Source organism: Arvicola amphibius, chromosome 4 (assembly GCF_903992535.2).
Source record: "Arvicola amphibius chromosome 4, mArvAmp1.2, whole genome shotgun sequence".
In the NCBI taxonomy this organism is placed as follows: domain Eukaryota; kingdom Metazoa; phylum Chordata; class Mammalia; order Rodentia; family Cricetidae; genus Arvicola; species Arvicola amphibius.
Window position 1 is genome coordinate 33,005,780 of NC_052050.1, and position 18,181 is coordinate 33,023,960.

The 18,181-nt window shown below is 50.7% G+C and overlaps 1 protein-coding gene across 1 annotated transcript in view; it reads right to left on the minus strand.

Moving 5' to 3' along the window:
- Positions 1 to 11,812: 11,812 nt before the first annotated feature.
- Cuedc1 (CUE domain containing 1) overlaps positions 11,813 to 18,181 on the minus strand; it is a 92,396-nt gene continuing 86,027 nt past the window's right edge. Inside the window, exons 7-11 of the mRNA XM_038327433.1 lie at positions 17,220 to 17,291; positions 16,299 to 16,392; positions 15,562 to 15,620; positions 15,158 to 15,228; positions 11,813 to 13,090 (exon numbers count right to left, since the gene is read on the minus strand). Coding sequence (XP_038183361.1) covers positions 15,161 to 15,228; positions 15,562 to 15,620; positions 16,299 to 16,392; positions 17,220 to 17,291 — 293 coding nt within the window. The 3' untranslated portion in view covers positions 11,813 to 13,090; positions 15,158 to 15,160. The remainder of the gene's footprint in view (positions 13,091 to 15,157; positions 15,229 to 15,561; positions 15,621 to 16,298; positions 16,393 to 17,219; positions 17,292 to 18,181) is intronic.

Here is an 18,181-nt window from a genome sequence, read left to right on the forward strand (position 1 = left end):
AACCAACACTTGCTTCCTCTCACCAAAGAGGAAGCGTAAGATGGCATTGTCTTCCTTGCTATACAGGGGCCAACCCCACAGAGCAAGCCCCTGTCAGCTGTTAGCAGACCTTCGGCGAGAAGTCCTCCTTTCTGAAGGTCGGCTACACAGCGCGAACTACCGAGGATAGCCACTCACGCTCGAATCTGATCCTCACGGTAAAGGATGTCCTGGGATGCTAGCTTTGGCTTTGCCATATCGCAAACCGGGGGTCTTCGGAAAACAGGTTCTCTGAGAGGCGGAAAAGCCTTATATATGTCATACCACAGAGGTTTCTCCTTCAACACTCCAGCACGCATCAGATCCCTCGTCCTGAGAGAGAGAGAACAGAACCAAGGTCAGTCGATTACAGCAGCCTGCTAAAATCCCTGAACCAACTTAGGGCAGGCCAGAGCAGCATAGCTCAGGTGAGCTGAGCAGGGCTTCCCACCTAACGGAGACATGGCCACATCCCACAGCAACTTAGCAACGATAAAGCGTTACGTCCTGTTGTTTAAGTCTCACGTAGCCTAGGATAGCCTTAAACTCTGTGTGCAGTAGAGGATAACCTTGAACTTAGTGCATCCCGGAATTTCTCCAGGGCGAGGATTATAGCGTGTCCGTGACAGCCTTTTTGTTTTGACAAAAGTTCGCCAGGAGGCCTTACTGACCTGAACTTCGCTACGTAGCCCAGGCTGGCCTCGGTCTTGTGGCGATCGTCCGTCTCGCCTCCCGAGTGCTCAGAGTACCGGCATGAGCCACCACACTCAACTTGAAGCCTCTCCAGCTTCTTGCACACATCCCACCCCCAGCCCGTCCACCGTCCCATGATGGAAACGCAAAGACCGTCCAGTCAAGCCCTTCAGCCGTTTCTTTATCTAGACACCTCCACCGAAATGGCGAAAACACAACCTTTAAAGTGACAGATCAGAACCCCAAGAGGATATCGACAAACATTCCGAGCCAGGAGGGGAGCACGAGGGCCTCTCCGGGCTCGGACATCCGCAACCGCGTCCCGTTCCCGGCCTCGCCAGGTGGGTCGTAACCCGATGGGAACCCTACTCACGCCACCGACTCGGAGCACGCACCGTGTAAACACGCTCCCAATCGTCTCCAGCCGGCTCCCCGCCATAGCTACCTAGGGCAGAAAGCCGCTAGCTGTTACCGGAAGCGGAAGCGGCCCACAAGCAAGCGAAGGGGGAAACAAGCTGCGGACCGAACCGAGGATCACAGTCCCGCCCTCAGCGGACCCGGAGGGCGGAGCCAGACAGAAGCAAAACGACCGCCTGAGCGCTCGGGTTACTCGTGCGGGGCGGGGGGGGGGGAGGGAAGGGAGCTCAGACAGGATCAATCGATAACCTAACCGAAAGGGCGGGAGTGCGCCAAAACTACTCAGGAGTAGTAAATGACTGGTCCAGGGCTAAGACTGAGTGTGGCACTTGCTTTCTTCTTTCTGACTGTAGGAAGCTTCCCTCCTCTCCGGCAGATCAGGCTGTGGTGGAGGGAACACAGCGGGCTCGCGGAGGTGAGGCACACCCTGCAGTCGGGACAGCCAGCCAATCGTGGCATTTGAGGTCATCAGCTCCAGGCTCGATTTAGGCCTAATCTTGGCCAGTTAGGCTACGCAGAAGGAAACTGAGACCCAGGGAGAGGTGAAGTCACTTTCCCAGGGAACTCGAGCGGGGCTCGCTGGTTGCACTCTGCTTTCACATCAGCGGAAAGCTGCCTGCAAGCAGCATTTCCTCCGCTGGAGGCGACCCTCGCCCGCCCGCTAGCTCTGGAGTTCAAAAAGTGGGAAGCGTTATCGGAACTAACGAGTTCAGAGGAGGAAGCTAACTAAAAAACATGGGGGAAAAATAAGCTGTCAGTGTTCAGCTGTTCAAAATATGGATTTAGAGGGATGGATTTAGAGGATCAGGAAAAATCACTCCGTAGAAACTGAGGCATTTCTAAGGTGTTTGTGTAGGGTATCATTGTTGATTGTAGTGACAAGATTAAAAATAAAAACTTCAGGCGGGCGGTGGTGGCGCAACGCCTTTAATCCCAGCAACTCGGGAGGCAGAGGGCAGGCGGATCTCTGTGAGTTCGAGACCAGCCTGGTCTACAAGAGCTAGTTCCAGGACAGGCTCCAAAGCCACAGAGAAACCCCTGTCTCGAAAAACCAAAAAAAAAAAAAATAAAAACTTCATCGGGAGAGAGAGAGAGTGAGTTCACAGTTAAGAGCACTGGCTGCTCTTCCAGAAAACCCAGATTCGAGTTCCAGCTCTCACACAGTGCATCATAACCACCGGTAACTCCACTCCAGTTCCGGGGATTCGATGCCCTCTTCCGACCTCTGCAGGCACCAGGCACAGACAAACAGCAGGCTAAAATATTCATACACACATAATTAATTAGTTAATTAATTAGAACTTGAGATGCAGAGGATCTCTGTGAGCTCAAGGTCAGCCTGGTCTACTTAGTGGGTTCCAGGACGCAGCTAGGGTGTGTAGAGAGACACAAAAACAAACAAAAAAGTGGCTGGAAAATTAGAGTTCATGCGTTCTTATGAAAACCTATGCAGCTATTAAAATTAACAAACTAGATCCGTATGTATTTACCTAGATTCATGTCCATGGTTCTTGTGGTCAAATGAAAAAGAAAAAACTGCATTACTTGAGTGGCATTCCGACCTGTAAGAGGGGGAAAAGAAAACACCCATCCACAGGTGCCAGTGTTGTACGAGGATAAAATCTGTACCAAAGAAAACCAGACTTCAGTTATCCCCAGCACAAAACACAAGGGTGAATTCAGAGGCTGTTTTTTTCTCTTTACTTGCCTTGTAAAGAGTCTGTATTCATATGTAAAGTTTTTGACCCAAAGAATGTTTTGAGTCACACACTAGGTCTCCAAGGAGGCCCGTTTATCTGTCTTTGTCCTTAGGAAAAAAGCATGAGGTCATCTCGAAATCCTCCCACCCCAACAGAGGTCCCAGGGAAGGCCGGGAAAGTTTTCATTATCTCAAATAACTCCGCCTACCCACAGCGTAGCTATTATCATCCTCATTAAGGATGAGAAAGCAAAGCCGCAGGAACTAAGTACCTTTGTCTGATCTGCCACTGATTGAACGAGGCTCCAGCCCAACCTGGGCACCTTCTTGTACCCCACAGTGCTACCTTATCTAGCCTAATGCTGGAGACTGGCGACCTGAAAAGACTTTAGCAAAACTGGCCTTAGCAGCAGGAGCTGCAATGACCTGAGGCCTGAACTGAGGGATGGGCATCACTGCTGCCTCCAAACTCTGGACCAGGGGCTGGAGTGGTGGCAGATCAGGTAAGTGCATAGAGAGGACCTGAGTTCCCAGCATCACAACAGCCTGTAACTCCACTCCAGGGACACCTGATGGCACTGAAGTTTGTGGGCACCAGCCTGCACCTGTACTTCACACACACACACAAACACACACACACACACACACACACACACACACACACACGAGAGAGAGAGAGAGAGAGAGAGGAGAGAGAGTTTTTTAAAATAAAATAATTCTTAAAAAAGAAGAAGAGATGTGTGTCTGCAAGTCCACTCCCTATAAACCAGGACACTATACTCTGTATTTAACCTAAAAAGCAAAAGGAAGAGAAAAGGACTCGGGCCCCTGGGCCAGCTGTGAAGGGTTCCTAGGTCCTAGTCCCTAAGATCTAGGGGAGTCATCATCTCTGGAGAGTAAACATGCTCCTAGCTAAATATAACTCTCCCAGACCTCAACAACTTTCTAATTCTGTCTTGTGTCAGGGCTATCTGCTGGCCTAATCTACAAACACGCTTCCCTTCTCCCTCCGAGTCCTACCCCTGTAAGCTAGGACAGTCTATGCTACGAAAGAATAAGAAAGGTTCATTCCAAGTTCATGGAGGAAAGCCAAAGACATAAATTCTCAATTCAGAAGAAATTACCACGTGAAGGGTTTCTCTGTGGGTTATTCTGGGGTGATCCATCTGGAACTTTTGAAATTTCTCTTCCTACTGTCATGTTTAATCCACCAGAATATTGGTGGGCAAAGAGGAACACTTGGCGTGTGGGGACATGGATGATCAGAACCCCCCACACCCAAGACGTGTTCGCTCATAACACAGGATGAAGTTGTTGGGTAGCTGGGGATAGAAAGAATGGACAGTGGGGGCTGTATGTCTTCTAGAGTCGATTGAAAGGGACAGGATACACAGTAAGTGCTGGTCAGCAACTGTTCCGTGGTGGTTATAGTGTCACTGTTGTGATGGCCACCGGGGAGTGCGGCCTTTGATGGCATCCCACAGATCACCTTATAGGAGGAGAGAAGCCAAGAGTCTCATGTGCAAGTAGTCTGCCACCGAGTTACACTCACTCCCAGCCCTCTTCTCACTTTTCATTTTTTTAATATTTATTTGTTTATTATGTATACAATATTCTGTCTGTGTGTATGCCTGCAGGCCAGAAGAGGGCACCAGATCTCATTACAGATGGTTGTGAGCCACCATGTGGTTGCCAGGAATTGAACTCAGGACCTTTGGAAGAGCAGGCAATGCTCTTAACCGCTGAGCCATCTCTCTAGCCCCCCCCCCCCACTTTTTATTTGAGACAAGATCTCACTAAGTTGCCCAGGCTACCCTTGAACTTGTGATCCTTCTGCCTTAGCCTTACAGTAGCTGGGACTACAGGCCTGTGCCAGACCTGGAATTGGTTTGGTTTTCCCCTTGATAAGTGACCCATTCTATCCACTAGCACTTAAACACAAGCTCTCTCCTGACTCTACCAGAACAGTCTGTGTTCTCATGAACCATATCTTTAGCCCCTTGCAAGCTGATGTTTGTTTTTAGACAGGGTACCACTAAGTAGCCTGCCTGGCCTGGAACTTACTGTGTAGACAATGCTGACCTTGAAATACAGAAATGTACCTGCATCTGCCCCCCCCCAAGTGCTGGCATTGAAGGCACGTGCCACCATGCCCAGATCGTGGTGGTGGGTTATTGAGATGGGCTATCTGTCTATGGATACAGCTAAGTTGGTAGAGTACTTGCGTAGTGCACACAAAACCCAACATCAAATAAGATAAAATATAATGATGCATATGTGCCATCCCAGGTCTCCAGAGGCAGAAGCAAGAGCATCTGAAGTTGAAGGTCATCCTCCTCAACAAAGCAACTTGGAAGCCAAGTTAGGCTATGTAATTCCCTATCTTGCAATTAGGAGGGGACAATCTCACTATAAAGCCTTATGCACTGAGTGACTTTAAACTCAATCTATAGGCCAGACTGGGCTCAATCTCTCTGCAATTCTCTGGCCTCAGCCTTCTCAATAGAGGGTTTTACAGGCACATACCATTATGTTGGTTGGGCTGGGTATTTCTGTAGTGTGGTTCTTTGCCTTGTATATCTGCTTTCTCCTTTCGTCTTCACATAGTCTGTGAACAAAGATATGTGTGTGGTTTTTGTTTGGTTGGTTTTGATTTTTCAAGATGGGGTTTCTCTGTATAACAGTCCTAGCTATCCTGGAACTCACTCTGTAGACCAGGCTGGCCTCGAACTCACAGAGATCCGCCTGCTTCTGCCTCCCAAATGCTGGAATTAAAGGCGTGCATCACCACTGCCTGGCTGATATGTATGCTGTAATCTCAAATGAGGACACCAGTCATACTGGATTAAGATCCACACTTACGTATTCATTCCAACTCAATTGCTGCTTTAAAGACTGTCTCCTAATGCAGTCACATTCTCATGGGTTTAGGGTTAGAATTTTGGTATTTGAAATGAGGGAGAGGTAGTTCAGCCCATAACACTGGATAGTACGAGCTGAACTCATTTGGCAGCTGGTCCATATCCACCCTCTGCCCCTCTTCACCTTGCCCTACACTGCAGGAACCCGACTTCTATGAACTGCATCCACCAGCCCCTTGCTCTCTGCTTCCAGCTAGATTTTAGTTGATTCTGAAGTTAGAGGCATTGGCAGGGAGTAGAAGGAAGGAGAAGAGTGGAGCTGGACTTTGTCCCGTTTCCTCCTCCCTCCCCTCACACTCCAAGAACATAGGTCACAGCCTACGCTGAGCCACTCTACACAACTGTCCCTCAGACCTAGTTCAGCGTGTTGAACTGTGCTCTTGTCATTAGCCTTGGGGTCTACAAACCGATCCCAGGTGGTTTCTCTCTGTTCCACCAACATCTTTGTAAATAGCTCCCTTGTTTAAGAAGTGCATGGGAGCCGGGCAGTGGGGGCACACACCTTTAATTCCAGAATTTGGGAGCCAGAGGTAGGTGGATCTCCATGAGTTAAAGGTCAGTCTGGTCTGCAAAGTGAGTTCCAGGACAGCCAGGAGTGTCACACAGAGAAACCATGTCAAAAAAAAAAAAAAAAAAGCGCATGGGAATTTGTCAGACAAAAAGAACATTGAAGATGCCAGCCATTTGGTGAAATCATGAGAACTGGTAGCATCATGTGCTGGAAATCTAAGATCAAGGAATAAATAGGTAATTGCTTCATTTGAATATTTTTAAACTCATGGGGGGTGCACATGCCAGAAGACAACCTATAGAAGTTGTTTCTCTGCTTTCACCATGAAGATGCCAAAGACTAAACTCAGGTGCCCCAGCTTGACATCAAATGCCCTTACCTGCTGAACTATCTCCTTAGCCCCAGAAAATGCTTTTAATGGGAGGAAAGAAATAGTATGTAGTCCATACACCGCATATGAATTATATGCCAGGAGGTGGTAGTGCACACCTTTAATCTCAGCACTCAGGTGGCAGAGGCAGAGGCAGGCGGATCTCCAGGAGTTCAAGGTCAGCCTGGTTTACAGAGTGATTTCTAGGACAGTCAGGGCTACCCAAAGAAACCCTGCCCCCAAAACAACCAAATGAACAACAACAAAAAAAATTGTAGGGCTGCACAGTTGGTCTACATACTGCATTCCAGGCCAGTTTAGACTAAATAAAGAGACCTTGCCTCAACACACACACACACACACACACACACACACACACACACCCCTACTGAATGGTTCCAGGGCAAGGAGGGTGCAAGGCAGGGAAGGGAGGATGCGGTACCTTTTCTCTCCTCCAGGATATCAGGTTCTGCTTTCCTGCCTAGCTGAGCATGTGCCTCAGGACACCCATACCTTCGGCTCCCACCGTACACAGCCACATGGGGTGAGCGCCCCAACCTAGACTTATCCTCACAACTCTGTTTACTTGTCCGAGTCGATCTCACTGGGCTTCTTTCAGGGCAGAAACTGGGCCTGTCTCTGCCCACACCCACCCTGGTACCACTGTTTCTTAGCGAGTTGTCTAGTGAACACCATGGATGAATAATGTCAAGTTGGGACAAAGAAGGTTGTAGTGACCATGGGCCACTTGTAACTGCCTGCACACATCTGACCATACCACCTGAGTCCGGCTTCCCTTTGAGGCCTTTCTAGGACACACTGTATGGAAATATTCTCCTATCCCACCATGCATGGAGTGTGTCTTGTCCTTTCTACCTCTGGCTGTCCATTGCCTCAGTGGGACGTTTTAAAATCTTCTGGGGCTTCAACTGTCTCCTGCAAAATGGAACCAACCACAAGACTTAACAGAAAGCCTTTTCTGGGAGTGGTGGCGCACACGCGGAATCTCAGCACTTGGGAGGTGGAGGCAGGAGAATCTCAAGTTCAGGCTAGTCCGGGCTACACAGTGAGAGCCTGTCTCGGGTCAGGGTGGGGCAGAAGCAGCCTTGTGAAGAGCTGGTTAGTGCTAGTGCGTTAGCTCTGCACAGCTGTTGTGCAGCAGACAAAGATTTCTGAGGACTCCACACTTAGGAGCAGAACGGTCCACAGTTAAATCACACCTCACAATTCGCAAGACAGCCTCACAAGCTGCTTGGCTTCCTCCCACTAACAGGTGGCTGCCCTGGAGGAGGCTCCAGCACAAAGGAGAGATCAACACTTTGTGCCCATAACTGCCCTGGAGGTCTGCGTGACTTTGGCTCCTTTCCACAGCCAAGGGCACAGTAGCGAGCAGCCGCCTGTGGGAGTCTTTGCTTATGAGACTCGTTCTAAGGGGATTCGCGGCTCACCAGCAAACCGAGCCTGTGAATCTGGGGGTAAAGCTCCTAGCGACTTTGAGAAAGGCAGGTTCTGATTAGGTTGGTCTGGAGTGGGGCCCTGAACTGCATTTCTAACAAGTCTGCAGATAGGCTGAACAGCTTTCTCAAGTTTTCGATGAAAGTTTGGATGGATGTTCTTAGTTCTAGCTTTCGGAGTTTTGCATCTAGGCCACACTTTGAAAGAGAAGGCTGGCTTGTGCACCGTTCACGTTGAGTTTCACAACCGCTCACACTGTAGTGCGTGGACCAATCCTCTTGACATGATTTTTTTTTCTTTAATCAGTGATCCTGAGAGCTGGGATCTAGTACAGGTGCAAAGCCCTTGCCTAGTATATGCGAGGCCCTGAGTTTCATCCCCAGCCATAAGAGTAAGATAAATAAACAGAACTTTTAAATAAAAAGAATAGTGATTCTTTGTTTTCTATAAATGATACCTGTTAGGTGTGGTAGGGCATGCCTTTAGGCCAAACACTTGGGAGGCTGAGGCAGGCAGATCTCTGTGAGTCTGAGGCCAGCCTGGTTTACAGAGTTCTCGGTCAGCCAGAGCTACATAATGAGATCCTCTCTCAAACAAAATCAAACAAAAACTAATCCAGAAGTGACACCTGCAGGCAGGCCATGCCCTGCTCCCAGGCGAAGTAGGGCTTGGGTTTTGTTTATTTTGCTTTTTGTTTTTTGGGTTTTTTTTTTTTAAGACAGGATTTCTCTGTGAAGTCCTGGCCATCCTAGCACTCACTCTATAGACCAGACTGGCCTCGAACTCACAGAGATTCCCCTGCCTCTGCTGGGATTAAAGGTGTGAGCCACCACACCCAGCCAGAGCAGGGCTTGTTTTATGGGTCCTGAAGTTTATATAGATTTAGTGACATTTTTAATATTAAGAAAAAACTTTGTTTTGCGAATTTCTCCAAATGTAGAGTAAGAACAAACTCCTGGTGGTATATATAGCTTGAAGCCTAAGGTACATTCTTGGTCTCCTACAAAAATGATATTTCATCTGTCTGTGATCAGTGACTGTCACTTTTGCAGAATGACCGCCTGGTGGCAGTAGGTTTACACAGACCCTTTTCATCCACCCCCATCTCCAGAAAGTTACAGCTTTCCCCCTAGCTGGCCCAGACCAACCCAACAAATAAATCTGTGCTGTGATAAGGGGCATAGGACTCTGTAAGTTTCTCTTTCGGTAGCAGGCTGCAGATGCTAGGAGATTGTTTTTAAGTCTAGATAAAGAATGTTAATGGTGTGGGTGGTGGCGGTTTACACCTTTAATCCCAGTACTCCAGAGTCAGAGGCAGGTGGATCTCTGAGTTTGAGGCCAGTCTGATCTACATAGTGAGTGCCAAGACAGGCTCCAAAGCTATGCAGAGAAACCCTGTCTCGAAAAACCAAATAAATACATACATACATACACACATACATACATACATACAAATTTAAAGAATGTTAATGGGGGAGTTCCGGACATGCTGCTGGATCCCAGCTATCCCTGGGAGGTGTTGCTGAGCAGGTAGGCCCTTCCTGTTCTTCACAAGTTGTATCCATGTGGGGAGACTGGATTTTATCACCTGTCCTCTGTAGTGATATTTTGTTTCTGTTTTAACAGATAAAGCTTGCCTGAAGATCAGAGTACAGAACTAAGCTACTAGAGGCCAGGGAGTGGTGGTGCACACCTTTAATCCCAGAATTCTGGAGGCAGAGGCAGAGGGTTCTGTTAGTTCAAGGCCACTCTGGGCTTCCCAAGATTGAGCCTGTCTAAAAGAGAAACAGGGCTCCCAAGTGCTGGGATCCCGTGCCTTTAATCCCAGCACTAGGGAGGTGGAGACAGGAGTGATATGACTGGGTGGAGAGAGGAGTATAAGGTGGAAGGAGACAGGAGCTCAGTGCAGTCTGAGGTTTGGTGGAGACAGTTGCAGTCTGAGGACGAAGCTAATCAACTCTGTGATTGATCTGTGGTAGATCACTTAAACTTAATCATTTTCTTACCTGCAAAGTGGTTATTGGGCAAGATCAACTCCACCCATGAAACACCTGACTGACAGCCTGGAGCCCAGGATCTGACTTGATTGCAAACTGAACCTCCCTGGGCACTTTGAACAACTCAAAGTTGTTGATTTAATTAGTCTGGAGTACAGAAATCTTGAAAAAGCATTTGGGAAGTAGTAGCCTAACACCATGGCTCCCAAACTCTAGTGTGTATAGAAATCACAGTTGCTTGGTTACATCCTTAATCTTTGATGCAGAAGGTCTGGAATAGGGCTTTAAGTTTTAATTTAAAAATATGCACATATGTATATAGAGATGTCAGAAGTGAACATCAGATCCGTTCTTACAGGCAGTTGGGAGTTGCCTGGTGTAGGGGCTGGGACTTGAATTTGGTTCCTTTCAGGGCCAGTGTGAGCTTAGCCACTCGGCGAGAACAAGCATTTCTGTTAAGCTCACAGCCCTCTACAGCTTTCCTTCAGTAAGGCACAGCTCTAAGATATTGTCGAATAACTGGCTTGAGGCTGGAAGAGAATCTTAGTTTGCCTAGTACAGCATGTCAGTGTCTCAGGGATGCCACCATACCAAACTACCTGTATCTGCTGGGTCAAGGCAGAACCCTGATGGAAGGGCATAGGGGACAGTTGCTTTTTACCCTAGTGTGAAAAAAGTGGTATTGAGGGAAAGAAGGACACCCTTAGCAGGATGACCCTGAGCCCAGAACAAGAAAGATTAGCTGTTAAACGCCACAAGGAAGCCTTTGGCTCCACACAAGGAAGAATTTTGAACCTTAAAAATTGCCTGTTCTGAAGAGGGCATCGTTTCCTCTTTCAGAAGCCAGAATCCTGTCCCTGCCTGTGTAGAGGTGAAAGGGAGTCCCTCTGAGTTGGGGGCACAGGAAGTTGAGATACTTCTAGAGGAAGACGGTTGTGGTCCCTCTCAGGTGGGAGATGCAAGCCTCTGGGGTGTACTGTACATCTTGGAACCTCCAGTCAGTCGGACTTCGTCGTTAATCCAGAAGCTTTGTGTTTAATGCAGGGAGGCACGGTGTGGCACTTTTGCAACAGACCGGGTTTCTCAACCCTGTTTTGTTGCCTATCAGCAAGCGGTTTTTTGTGTGGCAAAGAGGAAGAAAGAAGCAGCGCAGGCAAAGCCGGCAGGCCGCACAGCACAGGCAGCAGATGTCACCTCCTGAGGCGGTGTGCAGGAAGCCTGAGTCCTAGGGACCCTAGAAACAACCCTGAGGGTTAAGCGGGAGGGGGCTGGGGGAGTGGAGGGTGGTAGCGTGTGTGGGGGCCGTGAAGGCAGGTGGCCCAAGGATTTGGCACTTCTCCCGAGGCCAAAACCTATCCCCTGATGAGGGAAAAGGAGGGAGGGTCCAGCCCACACCGCCGACCACATCAGAGCACCAAGAGAACACCAAGTCTTTATTACCGGAATTCCTATGAAACGGCTCCAAGGAAAAAACCACACACAAGAGGGAAAAAAAATAACAAAGTGACACACACACAAACCTACAGCTTTCTCTTCGTGCGTGCGCCTGGCGCTGGAGCAGGGAAGGCCCAGACGCATCTGGAGCACAGTCTAGCCGCCCTGGGCTCATGGTGGGCGGGGAGGCGTCCTTCTCTTCAGGGGTCACAGGACTGGCTCTGTGCCAGCGCGGTCTTCCTCCACCACCACCACCACCCCCCCCACCCCCCCCACCCCCGCCCTGCGTACGTTTCCAAACTTGGTCACTCTGTGTGCACCGCTCTCCCGAGCCCGGGGAAGCTCGACCAGCAGGAGTTGAGGCGACTGGAGGTTCCATTTCCTACCAGTCCCTAGCAGCCCCCGCCACCCAAGTATCGGATCCCATTCTCAACCAGGTCCCCGCGTCTCCCCGGGCTTCCCAACTCTCTCTAAAGGTCAGCGAGTTCCCAGATCATAGAACGAGTGATCACACACAATTGCGGCCTCCTCCCCCTTAGCAGTGGTTGGTGCCGGCTGAGAGTTCCTAGAATCACCAGTGTTTTTCGGGTCAGCTCTGGTTCTCCACCCGAGGCACCCAGCTAGTTCCTTTCCTAGGTGCTTCCCCACCCCCACCCCTGCCCCAGGCTGGTAGCCTCTGCCACGGGCGGCTTCAGCCTACACACACCTTCTCAGTTGGGGTCACCCTCCCTCCAGCACCTCCCTGCCTTACAAAACAGCAGGACCAGTCCAGCCCCTGAGGAGCCCCACTGTGATGTAAATCAAGAACCAGCTTTGGTCTTCAGCCAAATGAAAGACCAAGCTTAGAGAGAGTCCTCCAGCTCCGGGGTCACCCTCCCCATCCCTGCTGGGTCAAGAGGAGGCTGCTGGAGGTGACAGCCAGCCCTTAATAAGAAGCAGCCCTGTGAGCTAGACCCCGGCAAGGCCACAGCGTCCAGAGTTCTGTGCAGGTCCGGGCCAAGAGTCAGCAGTTCCGTCCATGGCTGAGATGTCGGAGACCTTTAGAAAGAAAGGCGGGGGTGGGGTGGGGGTGGGATATAAGGATAGATCAGACCCGCTGTGGCACGCCAGGAGTCATGGGAAAGAGACACAGGAAAGCCCTCTTTTCAGGCCAAAACCAAAGGGCCTCCGGGTGGGTCCTTTTGCCAGTTCTCTAACTGCAACCTTGGCGCTTCCTGGGACCTTTCTTTCTTTCTTTTCTTTTTCCTTTTTCTTCTTCTTCTTCTTTTTTTTTTTTTTTAAATGTGAGGGGTGGTTCCTGAATTCCTGCTCATCCTCGACAGGGGAGCCAGACTACAAACCAGGTTGTGGCTGGCTGCTGTCTCTAAGGCTCCAGGTCCCTCCTCCAATCACAAGCAAATCTGAAAGTTCTGAGTCCCGTGGAAAGGCGGAAAGTGGCAGTGGCTGGGCTGGACTGTGGCCGAAGAAGCCTGGGCGCTGGTGTGCAAGCACCATCTGTCTCGGCTGCAGCCGGAGGGCACTGCTGTTTCCCCCTGGTTACCCGGTCAGAGCATCTCTGGCATGGCGACCTCGTACCTGGGGAGTAGGGAAAACATGTGACTTTTTCATCAAAGGATTTCTCCTGTTTTTCCCTGCCACTGGTTCCTGGAGAATATGAGGCACCTCCTCCTTTCTCCAGCGGTTCTAGATCATCCTGGAACTCTGCTTAGGACCACCCCTACTGCTCAACGGCAGATCCCGTTAGAAGGGGGCGAGGGGCTAAAGAAGAGGACCTAATGGAGCAGAAAGGTGATCCCAGGCTAGAATTTGGTGGGCCTCAGACACCAGGCTGAGTTCCTAAGAGTTTTGCTCAGAAGACCCATGAGAAAAGCACAGGAGAAATGGGACCACAGTGATGTGTAGTGACCGGGTTTAGCAGGTAGGGCAAGGAAGACATGCGTGATAAATCTGTCAAGACTGTGATGGGAAAAGCTAGAAGGCAGGAGAAGGCAGGGAGGCAAGAATGGCTTGCAGTGAACTGACGAGATGTACTGCAAAGCCACAGGGTGCAGCGGGGACCCCACAGAGCTGGTTGAGCAGTTACTGTGGAAGAGGACAGTTGTGCGTTTAGAACAGGAAGGGGGGAAGACTGAAAAGGGTTAGGGGTAGAGCAATGAATAGGTAGAGGGAGAGAGACGAGCAACAGCCTCCTAGGAGGGAGGAAAAAGAACCAGGACTCTTGGAGTCATAGGCAAGCCAGGAAGAGTTTCAGCCCAAACCTGGGCATTGCATGTGGAATTGCACCGGAATGCACCGCAGGTCCTGGACCTGGCCGGTGACCTCCTCGGTTAGGTCCCTTTCTGGAGGCGGCCACTTTGCCTTAGATGCAGGATCTCGGGTTTTACAGTGGGGAGCTGAGAGGGAAAAAAGCTGGAGACGCAAAAATGATGAGTAAGTTCCGAGATGGGATGGCTTTGAGTAGTGCACCTATCTCCTGGGGACCAGTGGGGTGCAAGAAGGGGTAGGAGTGGGGGTGTTTCCTTAGCTCCCCTTACTTGGTTATTCCAGAAAAGTAGGAAGCTGGGGTGCAGGTGTGTGGGTGAGGAAAGCCCAGGGAAGCATGGAGAGAGCTGAAGACAGGATGCCGAGAAGGGAGAGTGTGGTGCCTGCATCTGCTGCCCCTGCCCTCTGTGGCCTGGCTTGGCTCACTGCCAGAACTATCATAAGAGGGGCCTCTGTTCCTCCATGGTTAGACATGGGGCCAGACCTGACAGATGACAGCTCAGGAAAGCCTAGTAGATGCTGAACACTGAGCCCAGGACAGCAGCGGGGCCAACAAAGTAGGTGGGTGGGTGGGCAGCTCTTCACTGGGGGGTGGGGCACCTGAAGAGGGACAGGCATGCCTCGTTTCTGCAGGAGATGCTGGCATTTTCTGTGAATGTCCCCCACCCCAGGAGAGTACATGGGGAGACAGGAGGAAAGGCAGGCCACCCTGAGGCTTCAGATAGAAGCAGTCATTCCAGGGGCTATTTCCAGATCCCTGACCATCCAACCTGAGCAGGGCGCTGAACACAGGTCTGCATGTGCATGACCGCATGCTTCTTACACTGCCCTCTTAATATTCACTGTGGGTCCCAGAACGTCCTCTCAACAGGGCTGCAAACTATTCAAGGTCAAAGCTGACTTGGTTTTCCTGTTCAGGGCATCTGTGATGATGATGATGATGATGATGATGATGATAATGATGATTCAGGCAGGTGTGATTATTGTTTGTCAAATGAATAAATAAGCAAGTTTTTAAAAGCACAAAAGCCAGGTGTGATACAGCAAGTCCATACTCCTAGCACTTGGGAAGTGGAGACAGAAGAATCTGAAGTTCAAAGTCAGCCTCATCTACATAGCCAATGCATTCAAGGGTAGTAGGGTTACAAAAAATATGTATGTATATATGTATGTATGTATGTATGTATGTATATATGTATGTATGTATGTATTGGTTTGCAGGAGGAAACCATGTGCAAGTCACAAGAGAAGTAAGCCAGGATCAGTGTTACTATTCTGTCACAGCCCAGCACCTCTGGATCCTTGGGAGGACACATGGTGGGTTCGCCAAGCTGCCCCTTTGCCCAAGCTGCCCCTGAGAGCCGTGACCCCAAGCCTTACCTCTTACTGTCCTTCTCTGAGGGCCTCTTCCACCTTAGGAACCTCCTGCCGCCTTCCCCGGAAGTCTTCATCTGAAAGGCAAAGGGAAGCTCCCTCATCTTCCACCCTGCAGAACCTCACCTGGGCCTGTCCCCAGACTGTTCCTTAGCGTGGATCCTGACACCCAGATAGCAGTATGTGGGTGTGGTGAGAGAGGCAAAAGGTGCTGTCTTGGCTCTACCACTGAACTCAGCCTGAGGCCTTAGATAGGTCTTACCCTGCTTGGGTCTCGGGTTACCTGCCTGCCGGCCCTTGACATGTCTCCCAGACTGTCCCCTTGCTGAACATTAAACACTAAGGACCCCCTCTCAAAGAGTCACCCATCACAAGTAAGTCAGAGTCGAAGGCTCCCCGCCCTGCCTTACCATAAGCATGGCCTTCCACGTCATCCAAGAGGTTGGCTGTTGATGCAGCAGCTCCCAGCCTGCCAGCCCGTTCAGGAAAGCTACCTCAGAGAGGAACGGGAACTGTCACAGCCTGTCCAGTCTGCCTGTGAGGTCCTGCCAGCCCACCAGCCTCAAGAGGCTTCTACCATCCCTCCTGTCCCCAAACTGCCTAACACTGCCCCTTTCAAGTCCCACTCCTGGGATCCACCAAGCACCCAGCCAGACCCTAACCTCCTTAGTCTCTAGGGACAGAGAGTGACATTCTCCCGGCTCCCCTTTGGTTACTCGGCTTTCACTGTCTTGGGCCCCATTGATGGCTAAGCACGGATGGGAGCTTGGATGAAGACAGGGAAATGCCTTTTCACTCGAAGAACCAAAAGTGAGAACGCAGGCTTCTAGAGACAGGGCTGCCGGGCACCTGGGAACCAGTTCAACTAGCAAAATGAGGGAAAAGTTTGCTGCTTTCAAGGGGAGGACTACTGTTTTCCCCCAAAATGCAGATGGCTCAAGGTCAAATCAAAGAAGTCACTGGAATCATCGGAAGGACAGTGTCCAGGGAGCTGATGACGGGGTGTCCTGGTTTGCAAAACGAGGAAGGGAAGCTACAGAGCCAGATCCCACTCCCCAGGAAGGTCCAGTTTCAGGGGGTCCAGCCGGGACCTCCATCACCATTCCTAGCGCTCACCACCCCATCCCGGTGCCAAGCAGAAGGATACGACTGAAGCTTCGGCAAGTGTCTCCTCTTTGACTTCCTCATTTTGGTCTTCTCAGAGAAAGCTCGCGCGAGTTCAAACAGCTTCCTACGCGTGGCTGGGGCAGAGAGACTTGTGAGCCCTTCATGCTCCAGACAGCCAGAGCGTCAGATGGCTTCCCGCCAGGTTTGGGGGCAGCCAGGGCAGCACCAGGCCCCTTGGGTGGGGACTGGGAAGAGGAAAGTGACAGGAACTGCAGACACCGTGCCACCTAAGGAGCAAGTGTGCCATCCCAGGTCGGCCTCCAGGGGCAGCACAGGCCACCACTAGCCAAGTACACAGCCTGCTTCCAGTCCAAGATCCGGGTATTCCTTCCGGAGAGGCAAGAGCCACAGATCTTGGCTTTCTTTCCCGCCGGCTGCCAAGGCCCTTCCCGCCCCTCCCCAGCCACCTCCACAGTTGGTCCTAGGATTTCCATGACTCATCGGAAATTTTTCCCTGAAATAAAACCTTGAAAGTATCCCAGCCTCATTCCCACTGGTTATGGGTCTGTGAGATCGGAAAGGGGATTATGACGAGAAGCAGACGGTGGGAAGAGGTCCCCTGTACCCCCAAATGTCTCCATTCCCACAGAAAGCAGACTCGGTCAGGCTCCTGTCTCAGCCAAGCCCTCACACCACAGAGGATGTAAACACTGACACACATTATTTTTCTGCAGACAGCTGGCTCAAGAGGATTTAAACTTAATTTGTCCCCAGACTCAGCTGCAGAATAAAGTAAGGCAGGAAGGCTGAGGGAGTTAGCCTGTGATTAAAATGTCACCCAAGTTCACCAAAAGTCAATAGCACTAAAAATCCTCAGGGGTGGGGGCTCCTTTCCTCTCATGAGGCCACAGGGCCTGCCTCAAGAGAGCTGGGACAGGGAGGGGACGGGAGCAGGACTCACATTTTCCCATGTGTTTCAACTTGTCCCTGAATAAGGCATCTTCGGACACAGTGGGGTTGGTGTCACTGGTTCCTGGAAGGAGGAGACACCTGCTGAGGGACCAGGCCCATTGGGTCTCTGAGGTCCCACTAAGAGAGAGAGAGAATGAGCAGCTGCCATGGCCCCTGGAAAGCAGATGAGATGGTGCCCTCCATGCTTGTTTAGGTCTGTCCTTTACAGGGCAGGCTTCTTCCCTAGCCCCTGGAGTTTAAAGCGAGCTGCAAGAGTACTTCCTTCTTGCAAGATGCATTTTCCTCTTCTGAGCCAGTGGGGGCAGTCTTAAATGCTGCGAGTGTGGGAAGGCGGCTCGCAGGTTTCAACTTCTGTGAACAATCCCATATTCTCAAAGTCATGGTGGTAGTTTGAAATGAGCTGGGTGGGGAAGATACACATCACGGAAATCTCTAGGGATGGCACACCAGGCTTCTTTTCTGCACCCAGAGCAGGGCAGAACACAGTGTTAACCATTTGCCAGCCCCTCTGTGCTGTGATGGCCCTCTGTGCATCCTAACTCCGGTGGAAGTGAAGCAGAAAGGACACAGAGCCAAGAATCCCGGGGAAATCTAGTCCTTCTAGGTTCAGCTCCTCTGTTATTCCCTCCCAGATGTTGAACAGGAACAGAGCAGGGCTCAGCCAAGAGTCAGAGCCCAGTGAAGCTCCTGGAGGGAGCTTCTAACTCTCTCCTCACTGTGCGAGTCTCTCTGCCATTCATCTGCTGCCCACCACCCTGCAACTTGGCTCATCCCGAGTCACCTTGGCTGCTAGGTTCCCTTTGAGTCACCCTGATGTAGCTCAGCAGCCCCAGTGGCCCTCATTAATTTGGGATCAAGGACGAGAAGCTCTGTAAAACTCCCAGATGAACATCTGGTGGGGCCTAAGCTCCTGGCCTCTTGCTTATGAATCAGTTCTATGGGATTTTCTCT